Source organism: Sus scrofa, chromosome 13 (genome assembly GCF_000003025.6).
Source record: "Sus scrofa isolate TJ Tabasco breed Duroc chromosome 13, Sscrofa11.1, whole genome shotgun sequence".
Lineage (NCBI taxonomy): Eukaryota > Metazoa > Chordata > Mammalia > Artiodactyla > Suidae > Sus > Sus scrofa.
Genome location: NC_010455.5, coordinates 74,936,316 through 74,952,148, shown reverse-complemented (window position 1 = coordinate 74,952,148; position 15,833 = coordinate 74,936,316). Strand labels below are relative to the sequence as shown.

The 15,833-nt window shown below is 47.4% G+C and overlaps 1 protein-coding gene across 1 annotated transcript in view; it reads right to left on the bottom strand.

Annotated features, from left to right (window-relative positions):
- The window catches only part of TF (transferrin), a 39,945-nt gene that overhangs the window by 18,451 nt on the left and 5,661 nt on the right, over nucleotides 1–15,833 (bottom strand). Inside the window, 10 exon segments of the mRNA NM_001244653.1 lie at nucleotides 1,243–1,281; nucleotides 2,159–2,249; nucleotides 3,934–4,088; nucleotides 6,630–6,708; nucleotides 6,711–6,806; nucleotides 7,688–7,866; nucleotides 8,406–8,461; nucleotides 9,388–9,535; nucleotides 10,298–10,474; nucleotides 12,248–12,356. Coding sequence (NP_001231582.1) covers nucleotides 1,243–1,281; nucleotides 2,159–2,249; nucleotides 3,934–4,088; nucleotides 6,630–6,708; nucleotides 6,711–6,806; nucleotides 7,688–7,866; nucleotides 8,406–8,461; nucleotides 9,388–9,535; nucleotides 10,298–10,474; nucleotides 12,248–12,356 — 1,129 coding nt within the window.

The following is a 15,833-nucleotide window of genomic DNA, read 5'->3' as shown; positions in this document are numbered from 1 at the left end:
TTAAAACTGGGACTGGAGGAGTTCCCATCATGGCACAGTGGCTAATGAATCTGACTAGGAACCATGAGGTTGCAGGTTCGATCCCTGGCCTTGCTCAGTGGGTTAAGGATCTGGCGTTGCCGTGAGCTGTGGTGTAGGTCGCAGACACAGCTCGGATCCTGCATTGCTGTGGCTGTGGTGTAGGCTGGCGACTACAGCTCTGATTGGACCCCTAGCCTGGGAACCTCCTATGCCACGGGTGTGGCCCTAGAAAAGACAAAAAAAGTAAATAATTAATTAATTTTAAAAAAAAACTGGGACCAGAAAGAATATCAACTCATGATTTCAGTTTTCTGATTGAATTAATTCAGAAAATTGTTTCCAACAGAGACGACATGTCTTATTGTTCATGGGATAAGAATGGTTCTGTTTTCGGCTGAAGAGCTTGGTTCCTGGTATGATGGGGAGAGGCTACAAGGTTGTAACTGGGAAAAGTGATGAGGACAGACTCGCAGAGTAATGGCTGGAAGGGACCTGTAGGCACCCCAGAGCCCACCTTGATAAAATTTCCCATCTTGTTCCCAGCACATCCTTCCAGATCCACTCCCAGCCAGAGCCTTGGGTGAGAGCCAGTTTGGCCTGGGTTCCTGGGTCTATCTAGCCTTGGCTGGGAGGCCAGACAATTTCATGCCCCTAGACATCTGCCTGTGTGAGCCTCTCCCCTCAGTGCTTCCAGGCACATATAAGCAAGGCTCCTTGGCTGGTGCTCTCATCTAAAACTTTGCAGGCCTCTTGCAATGCAAGGTGGAAGGGAATGGTAGGGAGGGCCCAGATTTACTTGCCGGATGTCAGAACTAAGCAACTTCTCATCTCTCTGAGTGTTGGTCCTTGTATGCATCCTTAAAGGTCAATAAGACATACCTTGTAGGATTAAATGAGAAACCCTCTGTGCAAGTCATGACAAGCGCAGAAGAGTAATGACCACTGCCAATTACTCTCCTTCCATTATTCTTTTACATTATGAGAACTGGTCTCTTATCTACTTCTGATTTGAATTTAAACTTACCTCGGGTGGGGGAATACACTGGGGTTGTGGGATGGAAATCCTATAAAATTGGATTGTGATGATCATTGTACAACTATAAATGTAATAAACTCATTGAGGAAAAAACAAACAAACAAAAAAACCAAAACTTACCTTACCTTTTCCTAAAAGCAATGGGAATTTATCTTAAACTCAAGAGGTGACCAGTCCCAACTCACCTTTCTCTGGTGTGTTTACACAGTTTTCACCCTCAGTTTCTAGAGAGAAGAAAACAAAGAAGTCATTAAATACTCATTTATGGATGGAAATCGTCTTTCCCGTGTGCAGCTCAGAATAAAAAGAGCCAGAGAAGAGTTCCTGTCATGGTGCAGCAGAAGCGAATCCGACTAGGAACCATGAGGTTTTGGGTTCGATACCTGGCCTCACTCAGCAGATTAAGGATCTGATGTTGCCATGAACTGTGGCGTGGGCCACAGACATGGCTCGGATCCCGTGTTGCTGTCGCTTTGGTGTAGGCTGGCAGCTACAGCTCTGATTCAACCTCTAGCCTGGGAACTTCCATATGCTGAGGGTGCAGCCATAAAAAAGACAAAAAGACAAAAAAAAAAAAAAAAGAAAAAAAGAAAGAAAGAACCAGGGAAACTATCTACATATCACCACTTTCCAAAAGGTCCAGGCCGTCTGAATTAGGCAAGTTCACTTTAGCTCACTGGTCTCTGGAATTTAGCCCCAAATTGTAATTTCCAGCTTCCCGCTCACTCTATCTGTCCTGTGGCCTCTGCCAACTCTTCTCAAATCTTTGCACCAAGGGAACAGGAAAAGTGTGAATTTGGGAAGCAAGAAGACCTGCCAGAAATTCCAGCTGACAATCCAGCTGGCTTCTGCAGAGGGGTCACTTTTAGCTATAACTTCCCCACGCAAAGCTTCCAACTCCCATGTGGAAGGTATGGTAGAAGATGCCATCCTTCAAGACAACTATAGGGACTAGAGACAAGGGCGCCCAGAGCTAGGAAGTAGGAGCACTCAGTAGGCAGGAGCTTTGTGGCCCATGGGTTGAGTCAGGCTGTGACTTCCCATCTCCTCTCTCCATGGCCCAGAGGAAATGAACTATTGAGAGGCATCCCTGCCACTTACTGTAGTTCTCTGCCAGGACAGGCACCAGACCACACTTGCCCGCAATGTAGATGTAGCCTCCATCCAAGCTCATGGCATCAGCCTCTCCTTTCTGCAAAGACAGAGCACATCGCAACAGGTGAAAAGAGACCATCACCAGTTGTGAAGGGCCTGGGAGACAGAAGATGCTGGTGCTGGACCACCCAGGGAGTGGTCAGGCATGCCCCCCATGGAAAATAAAATGTGCTCTCATTTTCACCCAAACCATGATTAACTGATGATTACCTCTGGATGCTTTGCTTAGTTTCTTCAGGAGCAAACACCCACATTTAGTCCTGCTCAAAGGACACGGTGTCCCAAAGACACTCTCAAAATACTTTTCTGACACCAAGAATTCTCATTTGTAAGACAGAGAGTGGATTCAGGGACTTGGGACTGTGTCTGTGACATAAAGTGCTCCAGCCCCCAAGTCTCAGCCATATTGGCTGGGTGTTATTTCAGTGCTTGGTCAATACGAGAGCTTTTTTTTTTTTTTTTTTTTTTTTTGGTGCCACACTTGCAGCATATGGAGGTTCTCAGGCTAGGGGTCCAATCAGAGCTGTAGCCACCGGCCTACGCCACAGCCACAGCAAAGCCAGATCCGAGCTGCGTCTGCAACCTACACCACAGCTCACAGCAGCTCTGGATCCTTAACCCACTGAGTGAGGCCAGGGATCAAACTGGCATCCTCATAGATGCTAGTCAGATTCATTTCTGCTGAGCCATGACGGGAACTCCTACAAGAGCTTTAACGTATGAGTCAGATAAATTCAAATGACCTATTAGATCTTAATAAGCTCCAAATTTCAGATATCCTTAAATTCAACAGGGTTGCCAAGCCTCCCATTGGGCCTGGAAATATACTTTTAATGAATATACCCTAAAAAATAATCAGATATGTGGGAAACTATCTGGGCAAAATGTGTAAGTGGCAAAAACATGTAAGTATGTGCTCAACATGAAGGAAATGACCCAACAAACTATCGCACATCCACACTTCGGAATACAGATCAACATTAAAACATCAAGTTTTCAGAGTTCCCGCAAAATGGGGCAAAATGGGTTAATGATCTGGGTTGTCTCTGTGATGGCACTGGAGCAGCAGGTTAAGGATCCAGTGTTGCCACAGCTTGGATTCAATTCCTGGCCCAGGAGGAATGTGGGCCAAAAAGAAAAAAAAAAAAAAAAAAAAAAAGAGGTGTTTTCAAAGAATGATTTGTAACAAGAGAAAAGCACTCCAGACAACATTAGGTGAGAAAAGAGTAGTAAATCTTCTATATGGTATGAGCCCAGTTAACAGGATTTTCTCTGAGTTACAAGGTTACAATTAGTTTCAACGTATTTTCCTCTTTTTCGCCTTCAGTTTTCAATATTCTCTGAAAGCAAATGTGAATGCTCTTGTAATCAACAAAGCTAAACTTCTACCTGTTTGCACACTAACATGACCCTGTCACACCTGCCAGGGCACACAGTGGGTCTCAGGCACACCTACACGGAAGTCCAGGCTTCCTAAGCAGACCGCGGCTCAGATTGCCCTCCACCAGCTGTTAACACGGAGAGGAGACAAGCCCTGGGGAGCCCTTCAGATTGATAAGCTCAGAGATCCTGAGGCTCCTATGGGGTTGGGCTCCCACAGTGAGAGCAAGGTTCCTGGGAACCTTCGTTTTCATATCATTCCCAGGAACACTTACTCAGCGTTGGGGACAGGCAGACAGCAATGGCAGGGATGCTGCCTTACGGAGACAGGAGGGACGTACCACGATCTTGGCGATACAGTCTTCGGTGTTTTCTGCGGATACACACTCTATTTTCCCACCACTGTTTATGCTCCACGCATCGCATTTTTGCGTCTCCTCGTGGCCTATGGCACACCACCTCACCTTCTTGCATTCATTCTTTGAGCTATCAGGGCCTAAGGCATAAGAATGAGAACCAGAGATAAGAAGAGGCCGAAGATGTTACCTGCTGGTCATGAAGCTACTACTGTCTTCATGAAAATGCCAGGATTTTTCAGTAATAAACCAACAAATCCCATTCATGGAATTAATCACTTAGAAATCAAATGCAGTCGCAGTCTCTTGGTTGGCTTCTTACCATTTAGATTTAGCTTAAAATTCTTTCTTTTGAGAAGCCAACTCTCCTCCCAGCCCCAAGGCACTCTATCACTTCAGGCTACAGGGTTTTTTTCCTCTTCATTTAGAAATGTTATTTCACCAACTGAGCTGTTGTTATTCACTTATTCACCTGTCCAATGCAGGAGAACATAAGCTTGGCCAAGCCAAGGGCCATGTCTCCCTATGTTCCATGGTACCCTTCGTCTTTGGGATAGTTCCTGGCTTATGGTCAGCCCAATAAATGTCTGCTGAATAAATGGACACCTGCTCAACTTGCAGACGCAGCTCACTTCCTCGGGGATGCCTTATTTCCATTCTAGGACCTGTCTTTCTTTTGCACTCTCATAGAGCCATGATATTTTGTTCTGGGTTTTTTTTTGTTTGTTTGTTTGTTTTTGTTTTTTTTCTCTCTGCTAAGGAAATCTCTCATTTTAATGATCATTCAATACAATGACTATTCCTTGAACATTTGCCTTCCCCACTGGTCTGAAAGTTCCATGACAGCAGAATCAAATATATCTTCGTCTCACCATTGTATGCCCTGTATATAACACAGTTTATGCTAGATGGTCAATGTCTGTCTATTGAATGAATGTGAGGTAGGAGGTAGATGGGCCCCTGGGCTGAGAACAGCTGCATCATGTTAGGCTGAGTACATTGGGCCTTGCTTCTCTTGGACACGTCAAGGAGAAAGATAATGGCGGGAACTGAGCTCTGCTGGAGTAAAAGTATAACCACATCGAGCACTCCTGGGGTCAAGGGGACCTCCCCAACTAGACATGTGCAGAAAGACTCCTAAGGGTCAAAAATGGGAGGGGGCACCAGGCCGTTACAAGTCCAGGTAACCTTCCCATAAGCCCTTGCTCTGGAATCCATCTTGGCCAAAAGATACACACACATATCAGGGAGGGCAACCTGGGTCCAGTCAGGTATGAGAAATAGAACAAGATAAATGGCCAAAGGAAAACAAAGACCTGGAAGAAGTGTCCTATATTAGTCATTTAAATCACCTCTCTGGGAGTTTCCATTGTAGCTCAGCAGAAATGAATCTGACTAGGAACCATGAGGTTGTGGGTTTGATCCCTGACCTTGCTCAGTGGGTTAAGGATCCGGCGTTGTTGTGAGCTGTGGTGTAGGTTGCAGACGAGGCTCAGATCTGGTGTTGCTGTGGCTGTGCCATGGGCCAGCAGCTGTAGCTCTGATTGGACCCCTAGCTTGGGAACCATCATATGCTGTGGGTGTGGCCCTAAAAAAAAAAAGCAAAAATAAATGAATAAATAAGTAAAATAAATCACCTCTCTGACACACTCCTCATTCAAGAGGACACCTGCACCTGCACTCTTTTGGGTGTGTATTTCTCTCTTCCTCTTGTTTTAAATAAACTGCTTTTCTGTTTGCTCTTCCACATGTTATACTGTGTCTCTGTTTTGGGTTTTTTTTGTTTTTTGTTTTTTTTAGGGCCACAGCCATGGCATATGGAAGTTTGCAGCCTAGGGGTCGAATCAGCTGTAGCCGCTGGCCACAGCCACAGCCACAGCAAGGCCAGATCCAAGCTAAGTCTGTGACCTACACCACAGTTCATAGCAATGCTGGATCCTTAACCCACTGAGCAAGGCCAGAGATTGAACCTGCATCCTCGTGGATACTGATCAGATTTGTTTCTGCCGAGCCATGATGGAACTCTGATAATAAACCTTGTACCTGTTTCACAGTCTTTGCCTCCTTGAAACATTTTTGCTTTCAACGGGGGCAAGAATCAGTGAAATTCTACTTTTAGCTTCTAGCTGGTCTAGTGGCTGGGATTCCTAGTTTTCACCCAAGTTCAATTCCTGAGCAGAGAATTAAGATCTCTCTTCAAGCCGTAACTCACTCCTGTCTCTCCGAGATCAAATTAATGTTCAGACACATCTCCAATGTCCCAAGGAAATTCAGGAGTAAGACCAACCTGTCTGAAGCCCCAGTTTCTCTGTGGCACATGCTGACCATAGCACTGACTTCAGAGTGCAAGTTTGTAGCAATTTTATTCCATCTGACTTACTTTGTGCCAGGTTAGTTGGCTTCACAAAGTGGGTAGGGTGGCCCTGATTTATACAGGAGAAATAGCGCTGGCATTAATACAAGTCAGTTTAAGCATGAATTTCCTTTAATGCTCTTTGGTGATGTCCAGGCCCATCTCATGACTGATGCCATTTAGCATCCATCAATCACTGTGTTGCCAAGCAGGACAGATAAAAAGTGTCATTAGGACAGGTGTTCAGCATCTGGAAAGACTATCTCTGGTCCTCACCCCACCAGGTTTCCAAGCTCCTGGGATCACACAATCCTTCCCCAGGACTTACTTATTTCTTCTCTTAGATTCCGAAGAGCAGTGACATACTGATACCCCAGGTACAGCGAGGAGTCCATCTTAGAGGGAATCTTAAGAACCCATTGGCAGAATCCTTAAACAGCAGGTCCTTCCCATGAGAGGAGCTGAAAAGCTGGAAGTCTGGAGATTTATCTCTGCCAAAATGCTCCTGTTTGGAGTAAAACACAGAACAAAGTAGCTACAGCCACAAAGGATGCTGCAAAATGGGGCTGAAGAAAATTTAAAACTCAGGAAATAAATGAAAACTGTGGAATTCTGAAGATGCTGGGAGAGAGAGCAGTGGGACCTGCTCTCCCCTGCCCCCGCCCCGCCCCCACCCAGCACCTTCTCCATTCAAGGTCCTCTTATCAGGCCATGCAACACCTGAGGTCCCTGATTTCCCTGAATGTGTTTCTGTGCCTGTCTCCCTGGCTGGATGACATTGAGGACAAGAAACACATCCCTTTCAGAGGCTGACAGCATGAAGCCTCTTTTAAACTCTTTTTTTTTTTTCCTTTTTGGCCACACCTGCGGCATGCGGAAGTTCCAGGCCAGGGACTGAACCCAAGCCACAGCAGTGACAGTGCTAGATCCTTAACCTGCGGAGGCCCCAGGGAGTCCCACCACTTAAACTCTTATTGATGGACAGATGGGAAGGCTGGACAAGAGAAGATTGGCTCAGTTCTGGCATTTTGCTGTTCTAGGGAAGGAAAACTGGCTGTGTGTGCAGTTCCCCTGCAGTCAGGCTGAGGGAACCTCAGAAGAGGGATCATTTCCTTTCCAATGGGAGAGAAATGGAATAGAGCAATTAGGAGCATTTTCATGTCACTGGACCAGAATGAAAGTGTCTGGTAGATGATAATGCAGGACTAGGCTCTGTGCAACTCTGAGAAGGCTGGGGGTTTTCATACAAGCGGATGGTGTGTGGCGTGGTCCCTGCTATGTCCGGAACACAGACAGACTTCTACAGTGGCAAGAAGAGAATGAAGAAAAATGTCTCAGATCCAAACAGGGACTGCTAAGCAGGGAAGAGGCCAGTGGATTCAATACCTGGGCCTGGTTGAGAAGCTCCCAGATTGAGTCCTCCTGACCATCCACGCTTCGGGCCACGACGGCGTGGGAAGGGACCTGTGCCAGGTAGCAGTTCTCGTAGTCATCCACAGGCCTCCTGGTGTTGTCCCTGCAGAGCAGCTCGTACTGGTCCCTGTCAGCCTTGTCAGGCAGGTTCTCTGGGGGAGGGAAGCCCAGGTGAGTGGACCACAGGCAGAGCATGAGCTGCAGTGCCTCTCCTCTCCCTGGCAACCCCACTGAATCATTAAACTGTGTGAGCTGAGAAGCCTAGAGTGAACATTGAGGGCCAGAGGGAGACTGACTTTCTCAAGACCCCACAGCCAATTACAGACAAAGACGCTTTTGATGCCCAGCGCAGGAGGGGCTGCCCACACCCTCCGAGGGGTCTCATTTCAGCAGGCCTACTACAGGCCAGGATTGGCCAGACCCACCCCCAATTCCTGTTATTGCAACACTAACCACGGGCAGGGTGGGGGGGGCGGTCTCTGTGTCTAGGAGGTTGAATGATGGGAAGAGGCCCAGGAGACCAGGTGGAGGCCCCACAGGCACACACCTCTCTGCACAGGTAAACAGCCCTCCTAGCCATGAGAAAAGAGGACCACACTATGCTCATGTCTGACTACTGAGCATGTAAAGGAGGCAGGAAGCAAAGGCGGGCCTTCTGCTTAGAGGGTCTACAGGTTCCCTGATTACCTACCCAATACTGTTGAGTGCTTGACAAAGGCCACGTCCCCAGCATCCTCCTTCAGGCAACTGTGGGGAAGAAACATGTGAGGGGGGTTCCCGCAGGGCTGGAGGATCTGATGGCACTGTCTAGCCCTGGGATAGGGCAAAGCCTGCGCACAGACCCACAGCTGAGGAAGCACCATGAGGCATTGATGTCCAGGGTGCCATTGAGATGGGGGATCAGGGCCTGTGCTCCTAGGAGCTGTAGGGCCCTCACCATGTGCCCCAAAGCATTAAAAAAGCACTGAAAATATTTCAGCAGAGAAAAGTTTTTCAAACTTCTGGTGGAGGATAAAGGCGAAGTATCTACTGAGGGAGGAGAGATGCCCTTGTCTGGCTCTAAAATTAACCATGGGAAAAGAGGGAGTAAGAAATGAGCCACACGAGGAGTTCCCTAGTGGGCTAGTGGTTAGGACTTGCTGTTGTCACTGCTGGGGCTCAGGTCACTGCTGCCGCACAGATTCAATCTCTTGCCTGGGAACTTCCACATGCCAGGGGCACAGTCAAAAAAGAAAAAAGAAAAAGAAAAAGAGAGAGAGAAGGAAATGAGCCATATGAGCTGCCTGCACAGGGGCACCAAGAGGAGGCAGGAGAGAGGCCAGCTCATTGAGCAGTGATGCTACTGCAATGGGAAGCAGAGGTTCTGCCACTAAAGAACAGGCTGGACAGTTGGGCCGTGCCTGGCATTTCAGGCTCTGCCTGGTCCAGTGAGAGAACTCTGGGGAGACAGAAAGGGTCCCAGGAGAGGGGGCTTCCTTGTCAATATCCCATGAAGCAAGTATGCGCTGGCCTGGCCTAGGGAGTCCCAGCTGCTTCCCTGACTCTCTGTGAGGGAATTAGGCCCCCGGAAGCCCCTTTGCAGGCTGGGCTCTGCTATGGGCCAGGGAGGGTCTCCCGCCTGAGGCTGTTGGGCACTTAGGAGCCTGGATAGAGCAGCAGCTGTTCTCACTCACTTGAAGGCACCTGCGTAGCCGAAGTACGGTTCATGGTTGGAGCAGGCGCACTTTTCAGCCCCTTTCCCAGCACACTGTTGGCACAGTTTGGGGAAGTTCACCGGATCCGCACAGGGGACGCAGCTGCTGGAGAAGAAACTGGCCACTGCTGCTCAACACAGAGACACGGAAGCACAGGGCATGAGCCAGCCTGGCCAGAGGCAATTACAGCTCCCAGCCCAGCCTCCCAAAGGAACAGAGAGAGACCCAGACAAAACCAACACCCTCCAGGCCCAGTATGCCCTTATGAGTGTTTACTCTTCAAGGTCAAAGATTTCCAAAAAGGGATGAGTTAACCTCCTCCCCCCACTTCTCTCCTCAAGAACTATGCTTGTGCCTTTCACCAACCAAGGCCTATCTCAGGTCACCAACAGCCACCACCCCCACCCCCAACTGCCTTGTCTGACTTGAACAGTTCAGAGAGAGGTCTCCTCTGGGAGGCCTGCCTGAGAGATGGGAGACCTGCCTGGAAAGGTGCAGGCCAAGTTCATGGCCAGAAGATGGCCTCCAGCGAGAGCTCCAGCAGAATGGGAAATGCATCAGCCACAGATAGGAAAGCACCCCAGGAAAGTGGACAATGAGGTCCACAACCTTGGACTCAACTGAAGCCCTCTATCAGGCTGGATGCTCTTCCCCCAAAAGCCTCTGGTGGGGTGTCAGGAGTTCCACGAAAAGGGGATGCATGTAATAGCCCCTAACAGCTGCTGGTACAGCAGACCTGCCAGATTATGGCTGGTTAACCTCCCACCTCCACGCCCGGAGTCGTCATACTCGTGACCACCTGATTGTGTCTGAGTGACCTTGGTGTGGCCCATGTGGTCATCTGAAGAAGAGACACCTGTCAAGCTTACTCACCCTCCTGCCCACTTACCTTTCTCAATAGGTTTCCGTGGCTCAGGCAGTTGATCGTAAAGTAATCCCATGGGGATGATCCATCCAGCAGAACGGCCGAGGCCTGTGTGGCAGGACCTCTTGCCTTGGAGCTGGTTCCACTGGAAGTTGCTGCCCTTCTTCACCACGGCCACCGCGTAATAATGGGTTTGTGGATCTGCAAAGGGACAGCGTGGATGAAAGACTCTCAAACTGGGCCTCAGGGTAGCCTTGCTCATCACTATGGGCACCTGGGGAGGAAAGGGGAACTTGGAGGAAACATTTATGCTGAGTTGGGTTGTAGAAAAGGAAAGTTCTGAAAAACCTCCCTAGGTTTACAGGGGAAAGAAAGGACCACAGTTAACGAATCTGACTAGGAACCATGAGGTTGTGGGTTCAATCCCTGGCCTTGCTTGGTGAATTAAGGATCCGGCGTTGCCGTGAGCTGTGGTGTAGTTCGCAAATGCGGCTCAGACCCCGCGTTGCTGAGGCTCTGGCGTAGGCTGGTGGCTACAGCTCCTATTAGACTCCTAGCCTGGGAACCTCCATATGCTGTGGGAGCAGCCCAAGAAATGGCAAAAAGACAAAAAAAAAAAAAAAAAAAAGGGAAAGGACCACAGTAGAGACATTGCCCTTGCCATCTGCCTCTACATGGATTAAATCATGAGCCACTGCAGCTCTTGACCCGCAGCATCCCTGAGCAGGGAAAACTGGAAGAACAGGTCTTCAGAGAGTTAGATGTTTTTAGGAGAAGATTTTGTGAGCCCACTTCTTGCATCTCCTTGTATCTAGAAAAACACTAAAACCCTTCATGGGGATGTCTGCACCTCATGACTAGTATAACCTTCACAAGGCCAGCAGCAAACTTTATAAAACGTGTGCCTGGCTGCAGGCTCCTCCCCCTTCACCTTTATGACTCATGTGGTGATATTCCCCCTTTCCTCCTTGGGGCAGCATGTCAGACCTATCTGAAGTCCTGCCTCCTGAGCCATAGTTAAGTGGACAAAGCAAAAGATGTCATGGTCCTCTGTGAATGCCGTCACTCCCAAGGGTGGGCTGGTGAGCCCTGAGGGAACCCAGGAAAGGAACAAAGAAGACTGGCGCCCAGTTGAGGTGCCTATCAAAGGAGTGATTCCACTAAGCCCAGACCTTTGTCTCATAGAAACTGGGTTTTTTGGGTTTTTTTAATCTTTTTCTATAAATCCGGTTATCTGTAACTCTTTTGCTCCTACTACCTTCCCTTTGTTTCAGAAACTCATGTATCCTCACTTCACCCTCGCCAACATGGAGCAGTTTCTCAGGGCTACCTGAGATGCTGTCTCCTGAGCTTAAGTCCTAATTTTGCTCCAAATAATACTTACCTCTCCACCTTCAGGTTGTGCATTTTTTTTTAGTCACAGTAATAACCCTCCAGGCAAACTCAGGAGCAAGAAAGCCACAGGCTTCTGCCTACCATGGCCCTGCAGGAGTGTTTGCCTACACCTACTAAGCTGAGCCCCCAGGAAGCTGGAACTGTGGCAAAAAGTGCACCTGCTCCACTAGAGGCCACATTTCTGACTCTGCGTATCCCTGCCCCCATCACACAGGCCCAGGGACAGTTGGCACTCCAAGTGCATGCTCCCGTGCAGTCTCTCCCTTGTATGCAACACTTGAGGTTCTTGGAGGGCTCCTCTATACAGATTTACACTCCAGTGGTACAGCATGGTTTGCACACAGATTGCCCTGGAGGTCAGTATCATGAGTACAAGTCTTCCATTGGCCCAAAGCCCCCAGAAGCCCAGCGTTGTGGCTGTGGTGGTTCACAGGGCCCCTCACTCCCCACTTACTCCCCCATGGAGAAAGCTCATTAGTATCCAATCTCCATTATCTGCCTGAATGAGACCAGACTCTGAGTCAACCGTAAGAGAACAAGGACCATAAACCCCTTCCTGGGTCCCCAGGGCAAACTTACTATCTTTCTGCCCATAGAACTCTGCCACAACAGGCTTCAGGTTGTAGGGGGCCAGGCCTGCCTCAAATACCAAACCCGCATCCAGTGTCACAGCATCTGCTTCTTTATCCTGAAAGAGAACAGACCAGACGCTGATGAAGCCCTTACTTCTGAGAAAGGCCCACTGATAGTCATGCATGTTGAGGTGACTGGCGGTGCTCCTTGGATCTGGGGCCAGACCTTGCACAATACCACAGTCTTCAGTTGATTCTGCCTCCCTGGTGAGGAGATTTGACTACCATATTCTTATAACTCCTACAAAGAGGAAAAAATGGATCATTCTTCTCTTTTCCCTTGTGAAGGGTCCAGCTGTTGGCCTGGAAAACTACTGTGATTTTTCAAGATGGACCTGAATTCCAGAGGCTTTATCAGCAGGTCTCCGGGGGAAAGCTGGCCCCCAACCCCAGTCTGGGTTCTCAGACTCTGAAGGGGCTGCAGTCAAGGACTCTCTGCCTGGTATACTCTTAGACAAATTTACATTTTAAGCCCAGGTGCTTTCATATGGTGACCTCTTTATCTTGGGCCTTTGCTGAGAGCTTCCTCAGACGCCTCTGTGGAGACCTCTTCGGGGGGTAGGGGGGGAATGGTATTCTTCTCCACTCTGATCCAGTACTCTGTAATTTTCCATCTGGTCCTGATCTATAACTACAGCAGAAGTCTTTTGTTCAGGGATTGGTGCTTTCTCGGGCTTTAACCTCTTGCTTAGACTCTGAACTGAGCGTTAAATGCTAAGAATTATTTCCAATCCAATCAGTTCATTCAATCAAGTACTCAGACACTACTGTCCAACCTAGCTCCACTTTATGCATTAAAAAATAGAGGCACAGGGAGTTCCCATGGCTGTGCAGCAGAAGCAAATCTGACTAGGAACCATGAGGTTGTGGGTTCAATCCCTGGCCTCTCTCAGTGGGTTAAGGGTCTGGTATTGCCGTGAGCTGTGGTGTAGGTCGCAGATGCGGCTCAAATCTGGTGTTGCTATGGCTGTGGCTGTGGCATAGGCCGGCGGCTACAGGTCTGATTCGACCCTTAGCCTAGGAACCTCCATATGCTGTGGGAGCAGCCCTAGAAAAGGCAAAAAGACAAAACAAACAAATAAAAAAGAACCGAGGCGCCAAGGCCTAACTCATGGGATCAGCAAGAGCAATAGGGATTCCAGAGGGAACCTGAACCAGCAGGGAGGGGGAGGATTAAAGTCAAGCATGACCTCCAGGTGCAAATACCCAAACCCAAAAGAAGGTAAACCACAAAGCATGAGGAGCCACAGGAAGAGTAGATATGGGCCTCAAGGATTGTGGAGGTTGGAACTGTCAAAACAGAGAAGAAGAGCTATCTATGTACTTTATGTACAAAGTGAAGGCTATACTTACAGAGGTAAGTGTAGAAAAGCAAATTATAGGAATAAAAAACCTGCTAAACTGGAACTTCTAGAAGCAAAAAATATAACTGTTGAAATGAAAATTGAATGGGCAACAAGTTGATTAGACTTTTTTTGGTGTGTGTGTGTGTCTTTTTGCCTTTTCTAGAACTGCTCCCGAGGCATATGGAGGTTCCCAGGCTAGGGGTCTAATTGGAGCTGTAGCTGCTGGCCTACGCCAGAGCTGCAGGAACACGGGATCTGAGCCGCGTCTGCAACCTATACCACAGCTCACGGCAATGCCAGATCCTTAACCCACTGAGCAAGGCCAGGGATTGAACCCACAACCTCATGGTTCCTAGTCGGATTCATTAACCACTGTGCCATGATGGGAACTCCTGATTAGATATATTTCAATAGAGAATTAAAGAACTGGAAGCTGCATCTGAAGAATTCATCCTGCATGCTGCCAAAAGGAGGTACAAAGACAGAAACTATGAAAGAGGGATTTAAAAATATGGAGGTGAGGAGTTCCTATTGTGGCTCAGCTGGTTAAGAACCTGACATGGTGTGACGTGGTGTCCGTGAGGATCCAGACTCCATCCCTGACCTTGCGCAGTGGGTTAAGGATCCAGTGTTGCCACAAGTTGTGGCGTAGCTCACAGATGCAGCTTGGATCCTGTGTGGATGTGGCTGTGGCTGCAGTGTAGGCTGGCAGCTGCAGCTCCAATTTGACCTCCAGCCCAGGAATTCCCATATGCCATAAGTGTGGCCATAAAAATGTAAAAAATAAAGACACAGAAGCTAGATTAAGAAGGTCTAACACATGTCTTCTTAGAAACCTAGGATTGAAAAAAAAAAAAAAAGGAAGAAGTAGCAGTGTTTAAAGAGAGGATGGGAGCAAGATAAGTACCAAGATTTCCACAACTGGAAATATCGTAGCAGATTTATGGAACATCCTCAATCAAGAACATGAAATATCAAATTTATTCAGAGATGATTGAAGGAATAACAGGATAACACCAGACTTCTCAATGACTACAATGGGAGTCATCAGACAGTGGAATAATATATTTAAATAGTGTAAAAACATCAAACTAGAATTATGCATTCTGCAAAATTACCATTCAAGAATAAGGGAGAGATTAAAGCATTTGCAGAGAAAACAAACATGCAAGCAACAGAGAGAGTTTAACACCAAGATATCGACTCTAAATATCACCAAAAGAACACATTTTGAGAATAAAACGTATCTCGGAAGGGTGATCTGAACCAAGAAAGAATGGTAATGAGATTAAATAGCAAAAATGTAGATAGGCCAAATTTCTCTCCCACACTCTGTCTCCCTCCATCCCTCCCTCCCCTCCTCTCTGTCTTCCTGAACTTTTAGCTGTGTACACAAATACACTCACACATATGCTATATTTACATAGTATTTATGTGTGCTGTCAACAAATACATGAAATATCTACACTCTAGGGTTAAGAAAAGATAGACATAAAATATCAAAGAGTAATATCTAAACAAAGAAAAGGAAAGTCTGAGCTGCACCCCCAGCATATGGAGGTTCCCAGGCTAGGGGTCAAATCAGAGCTGTAGCCACCGGCTTATGCCACAGCCACAGCAACGGCTACATTCTAGAGTTCTTTTACTGTATCAGAAGGGTGAGTCAAGATTATTTTACTGTAACACTTTGTTAAGCTAAAATTATACAGTAAAAATTTAAGGGAAATCATTAAAAAAGATTAAAAAATTGTTTAAATTTACAACCAGTAGGGGGAAAAGTGGAATAAAGGGAAAACAATCCAAATGAACATACAGGTGTCTGAACTCAATTGCTAAAAATCAGAAAAGGAAAAATCGGAAACCAGGGGGAAAGCAGGACTAAGAGAAAAGTAATATGGAAGTCCCGCTGTGGCACAACATGATCGGAAGCCTCTCTGCAGCGCCAAGATGCGGGTTCAATCCCCAGCACCTGTACAGAGGGTTAAAGGATCCAGGGTTGCCCCAGAAACTGCAGCTCAGACTGGGACACCAAAAAAAAAAAAAAAAAAAAAAAAAAAAGTAATATTGCAAAAATAAGTCCAAACTTATAATAGTTTATTAATGGGAGTTCCTGTTGTGGCGCAGTGGTTAAATAATCCAACTAGAAACCATGAGATTGCGGGTTCGATCCCTGACCTTACTCACAGG